The sequence below is a fragment of the Centruroides sculpturatus genome, unplaced genomic scaffold (assembly GCF_000671375.1).
Source record: "Centruroides sculpturatus isolate CEXI.00-Female unplaced genomic scaffold, Cexi_2.0 scaffold132, whole genome shotgun sequence".
Lineage (NCBI taxonomy): Eukaryota > Metazoa > Arthropoda > Arachnida > Scorpiones > Buthidae > Centruroides > Centruroides sculpturatus.
In genome coordinates, this window is record NW_019384471.1 from 40,578 (window position 1) to 59,305 (window position 18,728).

The 18,728-nt window shown below is 31.4% G+C and overlaps 1 protein-coding gene across 1 annotated transcript in view; it reads right to left on the bottom strand.

The window, feature by feature from the left end:
* The window catches only part of LOC111621185 (multidrug resistance-associated protein 4-like), a gene marked incomplete at its 3' end in the record, with an annotated part of 89,519 nt that overhangs the window by 37,208 nt on the left and 33,583 nt on the right, over positions 1-18,728 (bottom strand). The window contains exons 11-15 of the mRNA XM_023363266.1: positions 18,493-18,684; positions 4,028-4,122; positions 2,943-3,029; positions 2,783-2,879; positions 944-1,123 (exon numbers count right to left, since the gene is read on the bottom strand). Coding sequence (XP_023219034.1) covers positions 944-1,123; positions 2,783-2,879; positions 2,943-3,029; positions 4,028-4,122; positions 18,493-18,684 — 651 coding nt within the window. The remainder of the gene's footprint in view (positions 1-943; positions 1,124-2,782; positions 2,880-2,942; positions 3,030-4,027; positions 4,123-18,492; positions 18,685-18,728) is intronic.

Genomic DNA, 18,728 nt, shown 5'->3' on the forward strand with positions numbered 1-18,728 from the left:
AAAAAAAAAAACACACTTTGGTAGATGTATCTCACAGCAATTTCTGGTTAGCAAATTATTTTTTATTTTCTATTGAACTACAAATATATTTCGGGTTGGTATAATGTACTCTAACCCCTTACAGTGACTTGATCATTATGTAATTACAAAAAATTTTTTTTCGTTGTTTTGCTCAAAACAGGGAGTGGGAAGGTCAAACCACTCTTATCCTTAACAATCATTTTATTTTTTTACACATGGGTATATAACAGACGTAGTAAAAACTGTTAACATAGTAAAAATTGACATATGTATGTAAAAGTTTTTGATACACAAACAATATTATTAAAATTATAAGCGTATCAGAATTACTATGAAAAAATTTTTTACAAATAATTATACCATGTTTAAACATAAATCTTTTTGTTCAAACATGGTATTCTGATATTATGTTTAAACATGAACATGATATTATGTTTAAACATGGTATAATTATTTGTAAAAAATTTTTTCATAGTAATTCTGATACTCTTATAATTTTAATAATATTGTTTGTGTATCAAAAACTTTTACATACATATGTCAATTTTTACTATGTTAACAGTTTTTACTACGTCTGTTATATACCCATGTGTAAAAAAATAAAATGATTGTTAAGGATAAGAGTGGTTTGACCTTCCCACTCCCTGTTTTGAGCAAAACAACGAAAAAAAATTTTTTGTAATTACATAATGATCAAGTCACTGTAAGGGGTTAGAGTACATTATACCAACCCGAAATATATTTGTAGTTCAATAGAAAATAAAAAATAAATTGCTAACCAGAAATTGCTGCGACCAAACAAAACTGTAACCCAAAAAACCAAAGTGTGTTTTTTGGATTACAGAGACGGATTTACATTTGTAATATACCATACAGCAAGCCGTTTATATACCAACATTATTGTTTAATAAATAATTCTTACCTCATCGCCGTTGTTCGTATCAAAGATAGTAAATTGAGTATTATCAATTATTTCATTATCTTCGAAAAGTACACTTTCTAAGTCAATGCTATTTTCAGCGATTTCCTGATTTGATATTATTCCTTTAAGCATTTCTAAATTTTTCATCTCGTTGTAATTCCCAATTAATTCACATCTTCCCTGAAACAATAATATATAGGCCTATATGTAAATAAATACAATTGCTTTCGTCTCATTAATACATAAAAACACAAAATATAAACAAATAAATACATTCTATCAAAAATTATTTCTATGTTCAGTACCTATGTTTACATAATTTACTGATAGAAAATTGTTTGGCAGGTTTTTCAGAAAATGATGCAAATAATTCTTCACCAGTTAATTATAGGCCCAGGCATAGTAATTTATTAAAGTTTTAAAATAAATGTTAATATTTTCAATGGCAGTACTCCACAAGTTTACAAAAAAGAGGGAGATATGAAGGAAAAATGTAATAGGGTCAATGTACGGTAGAAAAACCGTAAAGATGGACAAAAGTACAACTTTTCCAAAACTATAGACGTTGGTAACCCCGAATTATATAACATGGAAATTTACAATTGAGGTTTCGTTAAAAGCAACAAATCTGTGGAAGACGATCGAATAAACCACTGAAAAATGCTCTGCAGTTAATTGAAGACACTTGAACTAGAGCAGAAAAAAAAATAAATTAAACGAAAACACATTCATAAAAAATAGTGTTATATAGTAAGAAAATTGTACTACTGTCTATAAATTTTGAATAAATTTTTGATTATAATTCACAGTTGTATATATAGANAGATATGGGAAGACCGATCGGTATTCGTTATTTTACGTTGCTTCTTGTGTATGTTCAGTGAAGTGTTCGTTATCCGAACATCTGTTCGTTGTCCGATCATAAAAATTTTTCGCGAAAGTGTTCTTTATCTGATTTGTTCGTAAACCAATCACCCAGTGTATATATATATATATAGCGCGGAAGACGTCGACATCGACGTTCTACCCAGTATATACTGATCGGATAGTATTCCCTCGAACTTTCCCTTGTAATTGCAGCCTTTTATATTTCTGGTAGAAAGAATTATTTTACGTTTTCTTTTGAGAAAGCGGATTTATGCCGATATCTGCTATTAAAGATCTTTTGAAGAATTGGGAGGATGTCAGAACAATGGTCTTAAAATGGCATCCAAGCCAGATTGAGATTAATTAATAGGCCTAGGGATCTCTATAATTACAATGCTATTAATTACTTCTGAAAAATCATGAAGAAGACAGAATAGCAATCGACATGGGACATATTCTTTAACCCCCACAAACAGAAAAAACATGACTGATAAAAATGCAAGACCGTGTATATATGTATTTTTATTATTACATATGAATAAACGTAGTAAGATAGTATATATTTTTTTATGTTTTAGGGGTCTCTAGAACGAATTAATCAAATTCCCATAAAAACCTATGGTAAATCTATAATTGGTTAACAAAAAGTTCGGATAACGAACAATGTCTTGGAACGGATTATGTTCGTTAACCAATCACCCACTGTATTTTTTATTCATGTGGGTGAAAAGTGATGATTCATTGAACAAAAAACAAAAGAAAGCATAACTAATTGTGATGGTGTTATTTATTGTGATAAGCAATCGTTTTTACATTTATATTTTTTGTTAATAAACTTCTGTATTTTTTTATGGTGGCGGCCTGAGTGACAAAACATATTTTAAGCGAGATCATAATGTCTAGATACTCTTTGTTGTTCTTTATTTTCAAAAATAATTAGAAACAGTGAAAGTAAACAATTTATATATTCACCTTGTTTAATACTAAAATTTTACTCGAAGAGTTTAAAAATTGTGTTTGATGTGTAACGAGAACGCAAATCTTGTCTTTCAAATATTCCGTTATACATCTGAAATAAACAAAATGTTAAAATACATAAAAAATGTATTTAATATTACTTTTAAATATTTACTTTTCGAATATATGTTTTGCCACCGGAACGTCAACAGCACTTAATGGATCGTCAAGGAGAAAAATATCGGCATCCAGATACAGTGCTCTAGAAAACAGAAAAATACAACATTCCGAAAAAATAAATGTACAAAGAAACATTTCACGAGCACAGGAACAAACCTTCATCTATTTTTATATATTTTGAATTTTTCCGAATATTTTGCTTTTTCTTTATAGTAGCTTCTAATCTATACTATGCTAAGATAAGTTAGTAAATTATTAGTAAATAATTAAGAAATTCGGAAAAGTTATCGTTTTTACATAAAAACAGAAAATGGGCTTTCTTCTAATATATTATAATTTTCAATATGCCATTTTAAAAGCAGGAAGAAAAAATCAGGCTTTACGAAATGAAAAATCTCAGAAAAAATAAGATTACAAAACACCAGAAACCAATCTAAAGCAATTTAATCTGACACGCTAAAAAGTTTTAATTTCCTTATTTTCACACAGTAACTTATTTTAAATTTATGAATTATACATACGAGTACAACAGGAAAAGAATTAAGAATTCAGACGCATTCACTCTAAAAGTAAATAAAGTAATGTATATGTTTTAAGAATGTTTGTTTTCAGTATCTAAGAATTAAATTAAGAATAGAGAGATAGAGAGCGTCGTGTATCATAAGAAAGATAAGACGTAATGAAAATTTCATTTATTATTACCGTTTACACTCTTATAAAAGATTCTCAATGCTACCCTCAAATTGAGCTTTTAGCAAGTTTATAGTAATTAAATATAAAAAAAGTTAAAAAAATCTGATAAGAGATGGTGACACACAATTCTGTTTTGTGCATGATAGTCGTCTTTTTAATAAAAATTTATAACAGCCAGAAATATTACGAAACTTTCGTTGCTGGATTTTTTGAATAAACTATGTTGTCGGTAATTAAAACTTAAATTAAAAAACAATATAAATACATAAGTTGAACTTCAAATTTGTAAAATGTTTTGATTAAAGTTAATCTATCTTATTCACATTAAGATTGCGATCTGTATTTTGCAATCATGATACTGTAACGTTAGGATACAGTCTAATTTACCTTGCTAAATTAATTCTTGCCTTTTGCCCACCGCTCATTATCACTCCTCTTTCTCCTACAACAGTCAGATCTCCTTTAGGAAATAAGCTGATATCCTAAAAAACGAAAAAATATAAATAAATATAAACATAAAATAATTATATTTTACATAATCTGCATTTACAACTTTAAACAGAATTTTTATTGATAATCAATATAACGTCAGAAAATGTAAACGAACTGTATACAGTAGCCAATTTAATATAGTAGTAATTTAATATAGTAGCCAATGTTGTTTGTTTGCTTGCAATGTTGCTTAATTTGTGGTCTTTATTTTTCAATAAGTGGTTCTAGTTCATAACTTATTGTAATATTTATTTGTTTTGATCATTTCTTATTGTTTTGTTCTTAATAAGACTATGTCTTTTTATAAAATCGCGCTGCTGTCAAGGGTGCACACGTTAGAAGTACTGTATATGGGGGACATGTCAAGAGCTTCAATTTGGCTCAGAGTATTGGTGCCAAAATCATTCGCACATAAAATTCAAATTTGTAGGTATTCGGAGGTCCAAGAACAGGATCAAATTAAAACACAAAATGGCGACATCTTTCTAAAAACAGGTAAGAGTGCGAGATTTGCGCATTGATACTCGTTGTAAATTTAAAAATGCGAACTTTGCAAAATCGAATTTTGACAAACGAATCTTTGAAAAAACCAATACTGTATTCTCTGGTTGAACATGACCGATTGACCAAAGATATCACGTTTCAGCATAAGAACTTTTTGAAACAAGATGGTGCAAATCGTTATAATGCTATATTAAAAGTAACTTCAGAAATATAATTTGTTTTTGTTTTTACATTTATTAATATATTTACTTTTGTTCGTGCAAAATAAAAAAGTAATTTCGGATGATACAATCGCCAGGATTATTTTTCCAAAAACGAAAAATTTTCGTTAGGCATCGACAAAAATTCAACCCGGGCAACATGCTATGGCAGAAATTTTGACATTAGATCAGTTAATTTCACCGAAAATTATTCGTGGTCCAGGCGTTTTCGGTAAAATTACTACGCCGGCTGGCTGTGGCCGAAACCTGCGAAGTTTAATGATAACGTCGATCCCCGAGTCTCCGAGACATAGTTTTGTCCCAAATATCAGCCTTGCCGTTTTACTTGTTATTCTTAATATCAATAGTAATATTCCTATGTTAATTATTAATGTTATCAATTTTATTACTATAACTAGCTGCAAAAACCCGCTTCGCTGGGTTTTTAAAAAGTAACGATAGTGAAGATTAAGATAATTACATTATAGCCAATCTTACCCGTTTTCACATGGTGCAAGAATTAGGTCCCCCGTTTTAAGACTAATTAGAGACCTGGTCCCGATTCTATTTCTGAACTTCTCCTGTTCACGTCAAGTCAAACGAACTATTTTCAACGTTTCTGGAACGTTTACAATCGTTCTATAATCGAACCAATATTCGAATTTTATGTTCGAATTTAATTCGAACAAATTCGAACAAAACATTCGAAATAGATAGCCACTTTCAATCACTTTCAGCCTCATATCTCCCGCACCCTTGTAGCTATCGAGACGCAACCACCCCTATGCATGAATGGAGACTTGGGGCTACCACCACATAGAAACACCATTCACGTGCGATGTGTAGTTTTTGCGGAAAAGTGAAATATAGGGACATACATGTCCTTTTATATATATATAGATAGATATAGAAATATATAGATAGAAATGGACATGTATGTCCCTATATTTCACTTTTCCGCCAAAACTACACATCGCACGTGAATGGTGTTTGTATGTGGTAGTAGCCCCAAGTCTCCATTCGTGCATAGGGGTGGTTGCGTCTCGATAGCTATAAGGGTGCGGGAGATATGAGGCTGAAAGTGGTTGAAAGTGGCTTTCTATTTCGAATGTTTTGTTCGAATTTGTTCGAATTAAATTCGAACATAAAATTCGAATATTGGTTCGATTATAGAACGATTGTAAACGTTCCAGAAACGTTGAAAATAGTTCGTTTGACTTGACGTGAACAGGAGAAGTTCAGAAATAGAATCGGGATCAGATCCCTAATCAGAAACGGGAAACCTAATTTTTGCATTCTGTGAAAACGGGTAAGATTGGCTATAATGTAATTATCTTAATCTTTACTATCGTAACTTTTTAAAAACCCAGCGAAGCGGGTCCTTGCAGCTAGTATATATATATAGATATATAAAGTTTGATTGTTGTATATTATTTGGCTTTGCCATTTCTTATTTAATGTATATCCTATTGTATTCAAGTAACAACAGAAAATGAAGGTTTCTATTAATCAGAAAAGACAGCAAAGAAACCTTTTCGAAACTAGAATTTTTGGGCTGTTCCATATTTGGCACGCAAATAGCAAGAGCGTCGATACCGTTATAGTGTGACATGTGAGGGTCAAGTCAGTGTGAGAAATGAGTTGCGTTCGTTGTGTACTTAATACATTGAATAGGGTACAGAGTGGGATAAGTTCATTTTACCCTTTATCTTTTTTTTCAGTAACATATTAATTAATTAAGCAACACTGAAAAGCAGGAAAATCTATAAAATGGGAATACAGAAGAATTAAAATGCGACAATATCATTCTCTACATTTCAGGTAGAAAAAATGCAAGGTATAGAGATAGCATTGGAGAGTGAATTTGCAACCTGAATAATTAAAGTTAATTACATAAGTGACAAAATCATAACGGTCAAAATCTAAGCAGAACCAAAAGAACTGGTACTAATTTAAGAATTTATACAATACTACCTCACGTTCAGATGAAGAGATAGAGGAAATATACGAACAGGTAAAATAAATTACGGAAAATAAACACAAATGTTTGTTAATTTTATTAAAAGATTGGAATGCTGTGGTGGAAAATCCAAGAATAAAAAATATTGTACGATGGTATGGATTGGAAAGCAAAAACAGAGAGGAGAACGGTTGTTTGACTTCTGCAAAGAACATAGTGGGGTGATTACAAATACATGGTTTAATTAAAAGCATAAGGGAAGATTATACACATAAAAATATCTTGCAGATAACAACAGATACCAAACAGACTATGTATTAATTAAAGAAAAGTACAGAAATTCTATTAAAAATATAAGCACCTATCTAGGTACGGATATATACTCAAATCACAACCTCTTACTCGCGAAAATCAAAATGAGGTTCAAGAAAACAAAGTAATAAAACGAATTTTTAAAATTAGAGTAGAAATAGGAAATGTTTAGATTAGTGACTCAAAGGAATAAATAAAGAGAACGCTGAACGACAAAATGTATTGTGGATATCAATGAAGGAGAAGATTTGTGCCACAACAGAAAAAAAAGAAAAAAATAATTAATGAAAAAAATCGCGAAATCTGAGTTACAAAAATCATGGTGAATAAAATGAATGAAAAAGAAAGTTGTGAACTTTAAAGCAGGAAGACTGAAATTCATATAAACGAACAATAAGCAAAGAAGTGTGATCTAGCAAGCCAAAAAAATTAGCTTGAACGCGAATGCAAAGGAATTAGAAATCTGAAAAGCTGAAAACGATTTAACTAATCTATATCTACATCTATATATATATATATATACAAATGGACATGTATATCCCTATATTTCACTTTTCCGCAAAAACTACACATCGCACATGAATGGTGTTTGTATGTGGTAGTAGTCCCAAGCAATGTTCCCTCTAAGCTGCGCGGCTGCGCGGTCGCGCACTGCTCAAATTGTTGCCGCGCACGAGAATTTATGTGCCGAGCAAGCGAGCATGCACACCTATTTGAATTGTTGTTTACTTATTTCTCACTCTGTCTGCAACATGATTATTGCTGCGTATATTTCGAATAAATATATTAAATCATTGTTTGGCTCAGCTTAGCCTATATGGCTCTTGTGCCAAAAAACCAAAACAAACTATTAAATCATTGACAAAAGATAATATTTCGTATAAAAGTATGTTTTAAAATAAGTTTTAATCTCTACTTTATAATTAATTATTTTAATTTTTTTAGAAAAAAATATTTTATATATATATGCTCAGAAAAAATTTTTTGCTCAGAATCTGCTCAGCAAAATTTTTTTGGCTCAGAGAAGTATATGTTCCGCTCATCGACAAAAAAATTAGAGGGATCATTGGTCCCAAGTCTCCATTCTTGCATAGGGGTGGTTGCGTCTCGATAGCTATAAGGGTGCGGGAAATATGGGGTTGAAAGTGGATGACTTCGAAGATGTGTAACAATGGAAGTGTTAGGTAACAAAGAAAGTGTTAATATAAAGCGGCATGCAAGATTTACAGGCGGATTTTTGCGTTTTTGCGGGAAATCGAACATATTTTTAGACTGATGTAAAAATTCTCTAATTAGTCTGGAAACGGGGGATCTAATTCTTGCCTTCTGTGATAACGGGTAAAATTGGCTATAATGTAATTATCTTAATCTTCACTATGGTTATTTTTCTCCACAAATAAAAACCTGGCGAAGCGGGTCCTTGAAGCTAGTTAGTTAATAAACCCGGTAGAATAGATGAAATGCTCGAAAAAAGCAGAACGAAGAACGAAATCATTACGTTCGTTTAGAGCAAAAGTAAACAGAAAATTAAAGAATCTACAGATGATTTTCAAAGAAAAGCAATTAGAAGAAAAGTTAAATTTGTATCAGTCTGATTTAGATTTATTTAAACTTTATAGAGAAAAATTAAAAGTTTTAAAGTCTGCTTCACCATGATTTAAAATAAATGGAGAAGGATTAGTAAATGAATTAGAAAAAGTTAACTGATAAGCTGATAGGTAGAGATAAAAAGTATAGAATAAAATTGTTAAAATTCTAGATACTTTATTAAATTCGGGAGAAATAACAGCTGATATAGTGAAAAAATATTACTTAAAATTTTTAACTAAATAAATGAATAATTATATTAAGGTCAGAATCTATCTCAGCGAATTTAAAAAATAAATAAATAAATAAATAAATTGAAATCAGTCTTTAAGAATGCAGAAGAAATAGGGGAGATCGGGGCAAGATCGGCATGTTAAGCTTTACTTAAATTTTGTGTAATAAATACTGCTGTAAACTGAAAAAAAAGCTTTGCATATTGTCTATTGGAATGTTACCTTACTATAGAACTGGTTAAAATCAGTTTGGAAATAAAAATAATTAAAATAATTACAACTTTACAAGAAGAGAGAAATTGACGAAGTTGCCCCGGGTATAGGGGCAAGATCGGCAACTTCTCTCTTTTTGTAAAGTTGTAATTATTTTAATTATTTTTATTAAAGTTGCCCCTGGTATAGGGGCAACAGTAATGGGGCAAGATAGGCACGTATATAAAATTATGTTATTAACAATGTATAAGTTGGAATTCACTATTAAAACAAAGAAATACAAATCCAACACCCATTTAATATTATTACAACGAAATGCAAGTTCAAAGACATATATACATGAATAACAAATGCAAACATGTTTTCATTTATCATCTGTTTGATTTTTATCCTTTGCTTCTAATGTGGCTTTATGTTGCCGATCTTACCCCGCTAGTCATGATTTCGAAACATTAAGTACAACCCTGAGAACAGAATGCCAAGCCACGATCTGGCCACGTGAATAAGTTGAAGTTACATCCTTCTAACAGGAAAAGTAACTTTCGTTATCATGGAATTATAACAAAACCTGCCAATTCAATATAAATGGAAAAAAAATATTATATGGAATTCAACGAAAATGAAAATTTGCTTGATAATTCAACTATGCTTGTTGGAGAACAATAAAAACACTACTCTCAACAAGCCACCAATGAAACTCAACTGCCTAACCTATAATCAAAGTTTTTTTTTAATTTGTTTTTTAAAAAAAGCGCTTGACAAACTTGCCCCGCATGCCGAAGTTGCCCCGATCTCCCCTATATTTACAAATAGATAAATTTAAACCTTCTAATCATGATAGGTTTTTAACAAAAACTCAAATAAAAAATATTAATGAAGGAAAGAGAATAAAAATAAGTAGAACACAATTAAAAAAAATGGAGGCTTTTTACTATTTTTAATTCCTATTCTAACAACTTTAGCTACAGGAGCTTTATCAGGTACTGCAGGATGGGGAGTTAAAAAAGCTTTAGACAAAGTAACTGGATCAGGATGTAATAAAAAAAAATGGTGGCCTCCTTCTTACTAAAGCCCCTTTAAGTCCAATATGGTCAAATTTCAAATTAAAGGGGAAAGGAGTGATTCAGAATTGGGAATATTTAATGAGACGATAAATGATAATATAAAAAATGAAAAAGGTTTTAGAGGTGTATTTACGGTTGATCTATTACCAAAAACAATTAGAAAATTTGAAAACGGTACAATTAATTTAGATATTTCAACTGGAGATGGCACACACTGGGTTTGTTATTATAATGATCCCAAATAGCTTTTCGTTGAATTTATTGATCCTTTTGGTAAATATAAGTTGAAAAATGTAAGATTGAAAAGAGAGATAATTCCAAAAGAAATCATAAAATAATTAAAAACATCTAAAAAAATAAGATATAACTCTAGTTATCTTCAGAATCCTACGTCTGTTAGATGTGGTTACTATTGAATGAAATATAATGTAGAAAGAAATAAAGGTAAATTTCCCATTGAAGTTTTATACTTATTTACACAAGAACCGAGCGAGTTTAATGAGAATTTTGTTTTATATAAATGAAACTAATAGTCTTAGATTCAAAAAATGCTGATAAATCAGAAGTCTTTACAATTGAGTTTAAAAATCCAATACCTGTAAATAATTCAAAATTAACTCTGAAATCAATGTCTATGTAGATTTTTTAGCATAATATCGATGAAAAATTTAATAACAATACCTTTAGATATTTTGATAAAACAAAGTGGTATGATGTAACGATAGAAAATAGAAATTACACTCTTCGAGAACTAAATAACTTTTTAGTAAAATTCTTTGAAATACCTCCTATAAAGTTCGGAATTCATTTTGCAACAACGAGATTCATAATTCATCTAGAAACTGGATATACAATTGATCCGAATAAAGGTAAACTCCACGAGATATTAGGTTTCGAACCAAAGATATATGAAGATGAAGAACAGAAAGGAAAATACATAGCAAACATTTCAAAAGGAATCGATGATATTCATATTCATTGCGATGTAATCAGTGAAGTAGAGTACAATGATTTCACGAGTGATATTCTTTATTCTTTCACACCGTGTCATCCACCTGCAAGTTTGATAAAAATTGAAGAGACTAATCCCATATTTACTGACATCAATAGAAATCATTATATTTATAAAATTCGAATGTGGATAACTGATATGGATGATAATTTAATTGATCTTAATAAACAGAGAGTTGTTTTACGTTTAATTTTAAACTAAATAAATGAATTATAATAAACATAGACTGTTAGTTCGAAGTAAAAAATATAATGGTGGAAATATATTTATTGATGCAATTAAAACAGCTGGTAAGAAATTATTACAAATAATTGGCAGCCAAGCAAAATCTGTGGTTAAGGATAAGACGAAGAAGTTTGTTATAAATAAACTTGAGAGTATTTTATCTAAAAAATCTCCGACTGTGGAAAATAGAGTAAGAAATATAAGTAAGCAAAGTTTATATGGAGCAAAATTCAAGAAATTTTTATATTAATAAATGGAAAAGATTTGGGATTTAACTCCTCTTAATTATTACAACAATGAAATCGAAAGTTTCGAGTACAAATAGCAAGAGAAGATAAAGTTACCGTTGATGAAAAGGAATCAGCGAAATATGAATTTAATATTAAAGATGTAAATGATATGATTTTATATTCTAGTGGTTATATCTGTCCAGAACTAAAAATTATGTACCAGGATTTATGTAAGATGTATTTCAACATCTTACAAATGTTGAAATACCAGGTGAATATTTAAGAATTCTTTTTTTTGGTACAAGTATGAATCTTCCAATGAATTTTAAAAACTTACCAATAATAGCAGAAATAGAATATGCAATAAGGAAACTTCCAGAAAGTAAAGAGAAACAAGTGAAACTAAGAACAGCCATGAGTAAAAATTTAATTAAATTTAAAGGTATAAATAAAGATAGTGGTTATCTTTGTGGTGCCATATCAGGTTCCTGACTTCGGCGACACCCGGCGCAGATTAGTAAGTAGTTAATAATACGCCAAGGTGTTACTAGGAAAAGTTACTATCCAGAATGGTTTCCCGTTGCCTTCTCTGGGGCGCGATGTTACGTGAGGGAAAAGAATGCCTTTCGGGAAGACTTTTATGGGGAACTGGCCTCCTATTTAGTCGTTATTGGCAAGGAGAAAACCCGGAAAACTCCAAGCAGCCAGCCTGTCCGATCACGGCGCGAACCCACGCCCGAACTCTCGGTGTTCAGGGTACGAAGACCGCTAGGCCACTGGTGGGCATAGTGGTTATATAATAGATAAAAAAGCGGTTAAATAGTTAATAAAATGAAAAGATTAATTAAATTTTTTAATAAAAAACATATTTATTTAGTTATGGCGGATAAATCAAAGCAGTTGGTGATTATATAAAAAAAAAAGAATTGTTATCTAAAAAATTCGAAATAATTTCATCAGATGATTATGAACTATCATCAAGGAATCCTATTGAAGAAATTAAAAGCAATCTTACTAAATTATTTAAAAAAAAAACATAAGAATGAAATTTTAGCCAATCAAGTCAAGAATACTTTGGATTTTAATAATGTAAGAGAACCTAAGTTAAATGTAAGAATTAAGACACATAAACCTGGTAACACTTGCAGACCCCTTGTGGATTTTAGAAGAACTATTTTATATAATTTGTAATGTTTTTTTTTTTTAATTCAGATTATGGATAAATCAATTTATAGTATACAAAATACAGAAGAACTTATTAACGGATTATTACAACGTAATTATAAAAAATCTTTACTCATTATGAGTCTTGATATAAAGTCTATGTATTTGTCAATCACTCTAGAAACGACAATAGAAAGTCTTAAAACATATAACGTTTTTAAATATATAACAGAACTTATAATATTTAAATTTAATAATAATTACTTTAAAATTTTTACAGAGTATTATAGGCAGAAGAAAGGTATAGCCATGGGATCGGTCATAGGACCAAAACTGGCTGATAACTATATGAATAAAATAGATGAAAGAATTTCGAGTTTAACAGCTATTAAATATTATGCAAGATATGTAGATGACATAATAATAGTTTATGATTTTCAAATAGTTTCATCTAAATATATTAAGGTATATGCAAATGGTTACATAAAAATTTAAAATTTAAAAGTGAAAATAAACAACAAAACGAAATGAATTTCTCAGATGTCATCATAAAAAGAGAAGAAACAAGTTTATCATTTAGTAAGTATGAAAAAGTAGGTAATAATAGTAAACCTATAAACTTTAAATTTTACTGTCCTATAGAAAATAAAAAGAATGTCTTTATTATGGAATTGAGAAAGATATTGAATCGAACAACCCAGCAAGAAAATACAGACATTGAAGTAAAACAATTGTTTATAAAATTTCTCTTAAATGATTATCCGAAGTATATTCTTTGTAAGTTGTACAATTTATATTTAAAATGTAGATTTAATGTTAAAAATGACATAGAAGATATTTCGTATGTAAAGTTTCCTTATGTTACTAATGTTTTTGATAAATATAAACCGATTAAAGAATTTTTTTTATACATAGTTGCGCATCAAAACAATAAAATGTCAAACATTATCAGCATAATAAACAGTGAAAATTCGCCCAGAGACCAATTTAAGATCGCCCGTGTCGTATACAGAATGTCATGTACATGTGGATATCAAAATTATTACATTGGAGAAACCGGAAGAAGATTGGAGTTGAGAATAAAGGAACATAAGGCGGCCATTAGACTGAGAAGAACAAAATAAGCATGGTTTTTACATTATAGAGAATTTAACGGTAATATAAATGAAAAAAATACTAAAATACTGTATAAAATAGAAAATGATTTATAAAGAAAAATTGTAGAATATTTTTGTATCGCCGAACATGTAAATGTACTTAATTTGAATGCTGGAATGATTGTTGATGCTACATTTCACTATACCTTTAAAATGCAGTCTACTTTTGTCAGTTCTCTAACGTTTTCGGTCTAATTTATAGACCTTCTTCAGGATTGATGTAAAATATTTTAAAAATTTGAACTTTCTCAACGGTAATTCGAACCACGCACGTTCTATAATCTTCAGATATTCGATCGCGCATGCCCATTAGCTCTTTATAATGCCGCCGCTCTCCATGCCGTTGCTATTCTACTTGACTCTCGAAAATTTATATTAAGCCCCTTTTCTCTGTATTTATAAATGTGCCATGCCTCTGCATACTTTAGATGTCGTATATTATCGATCTTTTGTACAATATCCGCCTTGCTCCATTCGATTGTAATCTCTGCAGGATCCGCGATAGCATAATTGGCCAAAGCCGTGATCGGTTGTTTAGATCTTATATTTTTTTCGTGCTCCTTCAATCTTTCTCTTAATGATCTCTTTGTGGCTCCTATATAATATAACTCTTTCTTTAGCCTTTTATCATGCAACGGTATTCTGTACACACCTGGAACTAGCCTCCTGTCTATTGGTGTTTTGTCATTTCTTAGCATTTGGAATATTGTCGTGTTTCTCTTATATGCTATTTTCTTTTTGCTCTCTACTCCTATTTTTCTGTATATGCCACTTAACGGTGCTCTGTATTCCATTACGGTGAACTCCTTTTTTTCTTTCTTATCTTTAGTCTTATTGCATCCTTTTTCCGCTTCTTGTATTAAGGCTTTTACTTTACTTTGCTTAAGTCCTACATCTCTTGCTAATTTTGCAATGTAATCAAGTTCTTTACGTGTGTCATACATCCTGCTACAATGAGTGTATGCTCGTTTAATAAGTGCTCTAAACGCTGCTAGTTTGTAGTTTGTTGGGTCATGCGAGGACCATGGTATCAAATCCGGAACGTACGTCGGTTTTCTATACACTTTTGTAACAATTTGCTCTTTATCATCTATTTCAACCTCTATATCCAAGAAGTGTACTCTTTTTTGATCTTGCTGCTCTAGTTCTAATTCCAAGCCATACTTATTGTTGTTTATATCTCTAATAAATTGTCGTATGTCTGGTTTATCATTCCAAATAATCAATACGTCGTCGACGTACCTTGCATACATTATCATTTTATCTTCATACTTCTGCAGTACGCTATTTTCCAGAGATCTTATTACCATCTCGCACAGTAAGCCTGAAACCGGGCTACCCATTGGTACTCCTCTAAGTTGCGAGTATGCAGTACCGTCAAAAACGAAAATTGACGAGAATGTAGCTAAATGCGCCAGTTCTAGGATTTGTTTTCTTAACTTCGCTGCGTTGTCGATATTGCCCAGTAAAAAATCTCTTAAGTGACAAAAGCATGGTTCAAGCTTAATTGAAGGGTACATAGCCTTAAAATCGAGCACCGTCATGTATCTTATTTCGTTAACTTTCAGTTGTTTCAACTTCTGGAGCACTTCTAATGGTTGCTTTACGTTATAAATGTGGGGAGGCATGTTCGTATTAATAAATTCCTTAAGTTTCCTTTCTAATAATATCGTAGGAGCACAGCATTTATCTACTACTGGCCTCAAGCTTCTTTCAGATTTATGCGTTTTAGCAAATCCGAATAGCCTCGGCATGGCTGGGGATGAAGTTATTATTCTCGTCATACCTAGTTGCTTAGCTAAAGTTGTCGTAGAGAAACGTTTTATTCTTGCTTGTAACCTTTCCAAGGCCTTTGGGTGTGCTTTTTTGCATTCCGTGTCTCTTATGTACGTCGTTAAAAGCTCCTTATATGTGTCCCTCTTCATTAAGACCATATTTTTTGACTTGTCAGCTCTTGTAAGCACTATACCGTTATCGCACATCCATTGCTTACTTTCTCTTATATTTTTCCAGACTGCGTCTTGCGTCGATCTTGCAATTTCATTGTTTATTTTAAAAACTGTTCTTCATCTAAAAGCCTCTTTTTTAAGCTCGCTAAGCCCTTCTATCGCTTGCTCGACATCAGGGATAATTTTTTCATACGTAAGCTTAGGGCGAGGTACGTACTTGGGGCCAAATTTGCAAGCCTCCTTCACGCACGTTGGTGGTGCTACATTATCCCAACATACTATTGCCGATACTGTTTGCGGTCTTGTGTTTCTTTGTTGTTTTGCTCTTATCCATCCCATTTTCTTCTTATAATTCAAACTCAACCTTTCTGTGACTTGATCCGCTAAGTTTACTACTCTGCTATTAACGTTATCAAGTAATTCCGGATCTATTTCATACAGTTGATTTTCTACTTCTATTAGTTTTTCTATCAAATGACGGTGCTCGATTTTAAGGCCATGCTTTTGTCACTTAAGAGATTTTTTACTGGGCAATATCGACAACGCAGCGAAGTTAAGAAAACAAATCCTAGAATTGGCGCATTTAGCTACATTCTCGTCAATTTTCGTTTTTGACGGTACTGCATACTCGCAACTTAGAGGAGTACCAATGGGTAGCCCGGTTTCAGGCTTACTGTGCGAGATGGTAATAAGATCTCTGGAAAATAGCGTACTGCAGAAGTATGAAGATAAAATGATAATGTATGCAAGGTACGTCGACGACGTATTGATTATTTGGAATGATAAACCAGACATACGACAATTTATTAGAGATATAAACAACAATAAGTATGGCTTGGAATTAGAACTAGAGCAGCAAGATCAAAAAAGAGTACACTTCTTGGATATAGAGGTCGAAATAGATGATAAAGAGCAAATTGTTACAAAAGTGTATAGAAAACCGACGTACGTTCCGGATTTGATACCATGGTCCTCGCATGACCCAACAAACTACAAACTAGCAGCGTTTAGAGCACTTATTAAACGAGCATACACTCATTGTAGCAGGATGTATGACACACGTAAAGAACTTGATTACATTGCAAAATTAGCAAGAGATGTAGGACTTAAGCAAAGTAAAGTAAAAGCCTTAATACAAGAAGCGGAAAAAGGATGCAATAAGACTAAAGATAAGAAAGAAAAAAAGGAGTTCACCGTAATGGAATACAGAGCACCGTTAAGTGGCATATACAGAAAAATAGGAGTAGAGAGCAAAAAGAAAATAGCATATAAGAGAAACACGACAATATTCCAAATGCTAAGAAATGACAAAACACCAATAGACAGGAGGCTAGTTCCAGGTGTGTACAGAATACCGTTGCATGATAAAAGGCTAAAGAAAGAGTTATATTATATAGGAGCCACAAAGAGATCATTAAGAGAAAGATTGAAGGAGCACGAAAAAAATATAAGATCTAAACAACCGATCACGGCTTTGGCCAATTATGCTATCGCGGATCCTGCAGAGATTACAATCGAATGGAGCAAGGCGGATATTGTACAAAAGATCGATAATATACGACATCTAAAGTATGCAGAGGCATGGCACATTTATAAATACAGAGAAAAGGGGCTTAATATAAATTTTCGAGAGTCAAGTAGAATAGCAACGGCATGAAGAGCGGCGGCATTATAAAGAGCTAATGGGCATGCGCGATCGAATATCTGAAGATTATAGAACGTGCGTGGTTCGAATTACCGTTGAGAAAGTTCAAATTTTTAAAATATTTTACATCAATCCTGAAGAATGTCTATAAATTAGACCGAAAACGTTAGAGAACTGACAAAAGTAGACTGCATTTTAAAGGTATAGTGAAATGTAGTAATTAATTAATGCAGTTAGAGATTTAGTAATTGATTGTTGATGCATGCTGGGAACGACTGTTGGGCATGAAGCGTGACCAGCGATTAACATCTTGATGTATCCACTGAGCAGGCCTGATGGCGAAATGCATTTAGATCGTATTAATAAAATAATGATTGTTTTTTGCCATTTGTTTGTCGTGTTTTGGGTCATAGAATCCTCGAAGTCATAAATAGAAAAAGTATAATTTTACTTGTTTTTAAGCTAAAATTTTTTTTTATTTTGAGTGTGTTGAAATTAAAATGGCAGGTGTCTTAAAGAAAGGTAGTTGTAAGGAGCTAAAAAAAGCGCAAAGAGACAGCAGGCTCAAAAAAATGGTGCTCACTGGACCTGCTATAACTAGCAAAAACTAAAAATGAAGATTTAATCGCGATAATATTTTGCACGCATAATGTAGTTATGTTTTTGATATTTACTGAAAACCAAAGTAAAATATAAAATTGAAAAATATCATTTACACTTTGTAATAATCTTAAATGATGTTAACATTCTAAGAAGAAACTCAGTAAACATTTATTTTGATACATTAATTAAATATGTAAAGAGTATTTTGCGTTTTATTCGTAGCTGTGATAAAAGCTTTTTCTTTTCAATCGACGTAAATAATCTAATGATTCGGTTAAAACAAGCTAAAACGACTTTTTTACCTTTTCTAGGGCCGTTATATGCAAGATTTTTCGATATTTGTCTTCCTGATATTTTTCTCCAAACAAGATATTTTCTTTGATTGTTGCGTTAAATACCCAAGGTTCTTGAGAAGCGTAAGCGATCTTTCCTTTCACCGACACTTCACCGAAAGTGATTGGAATCTCTCCCAACATCGTCATTAACAAAGACGTCTAAGTAAATTAATAAATCGTTTTATTAATTAATTTGAAATACA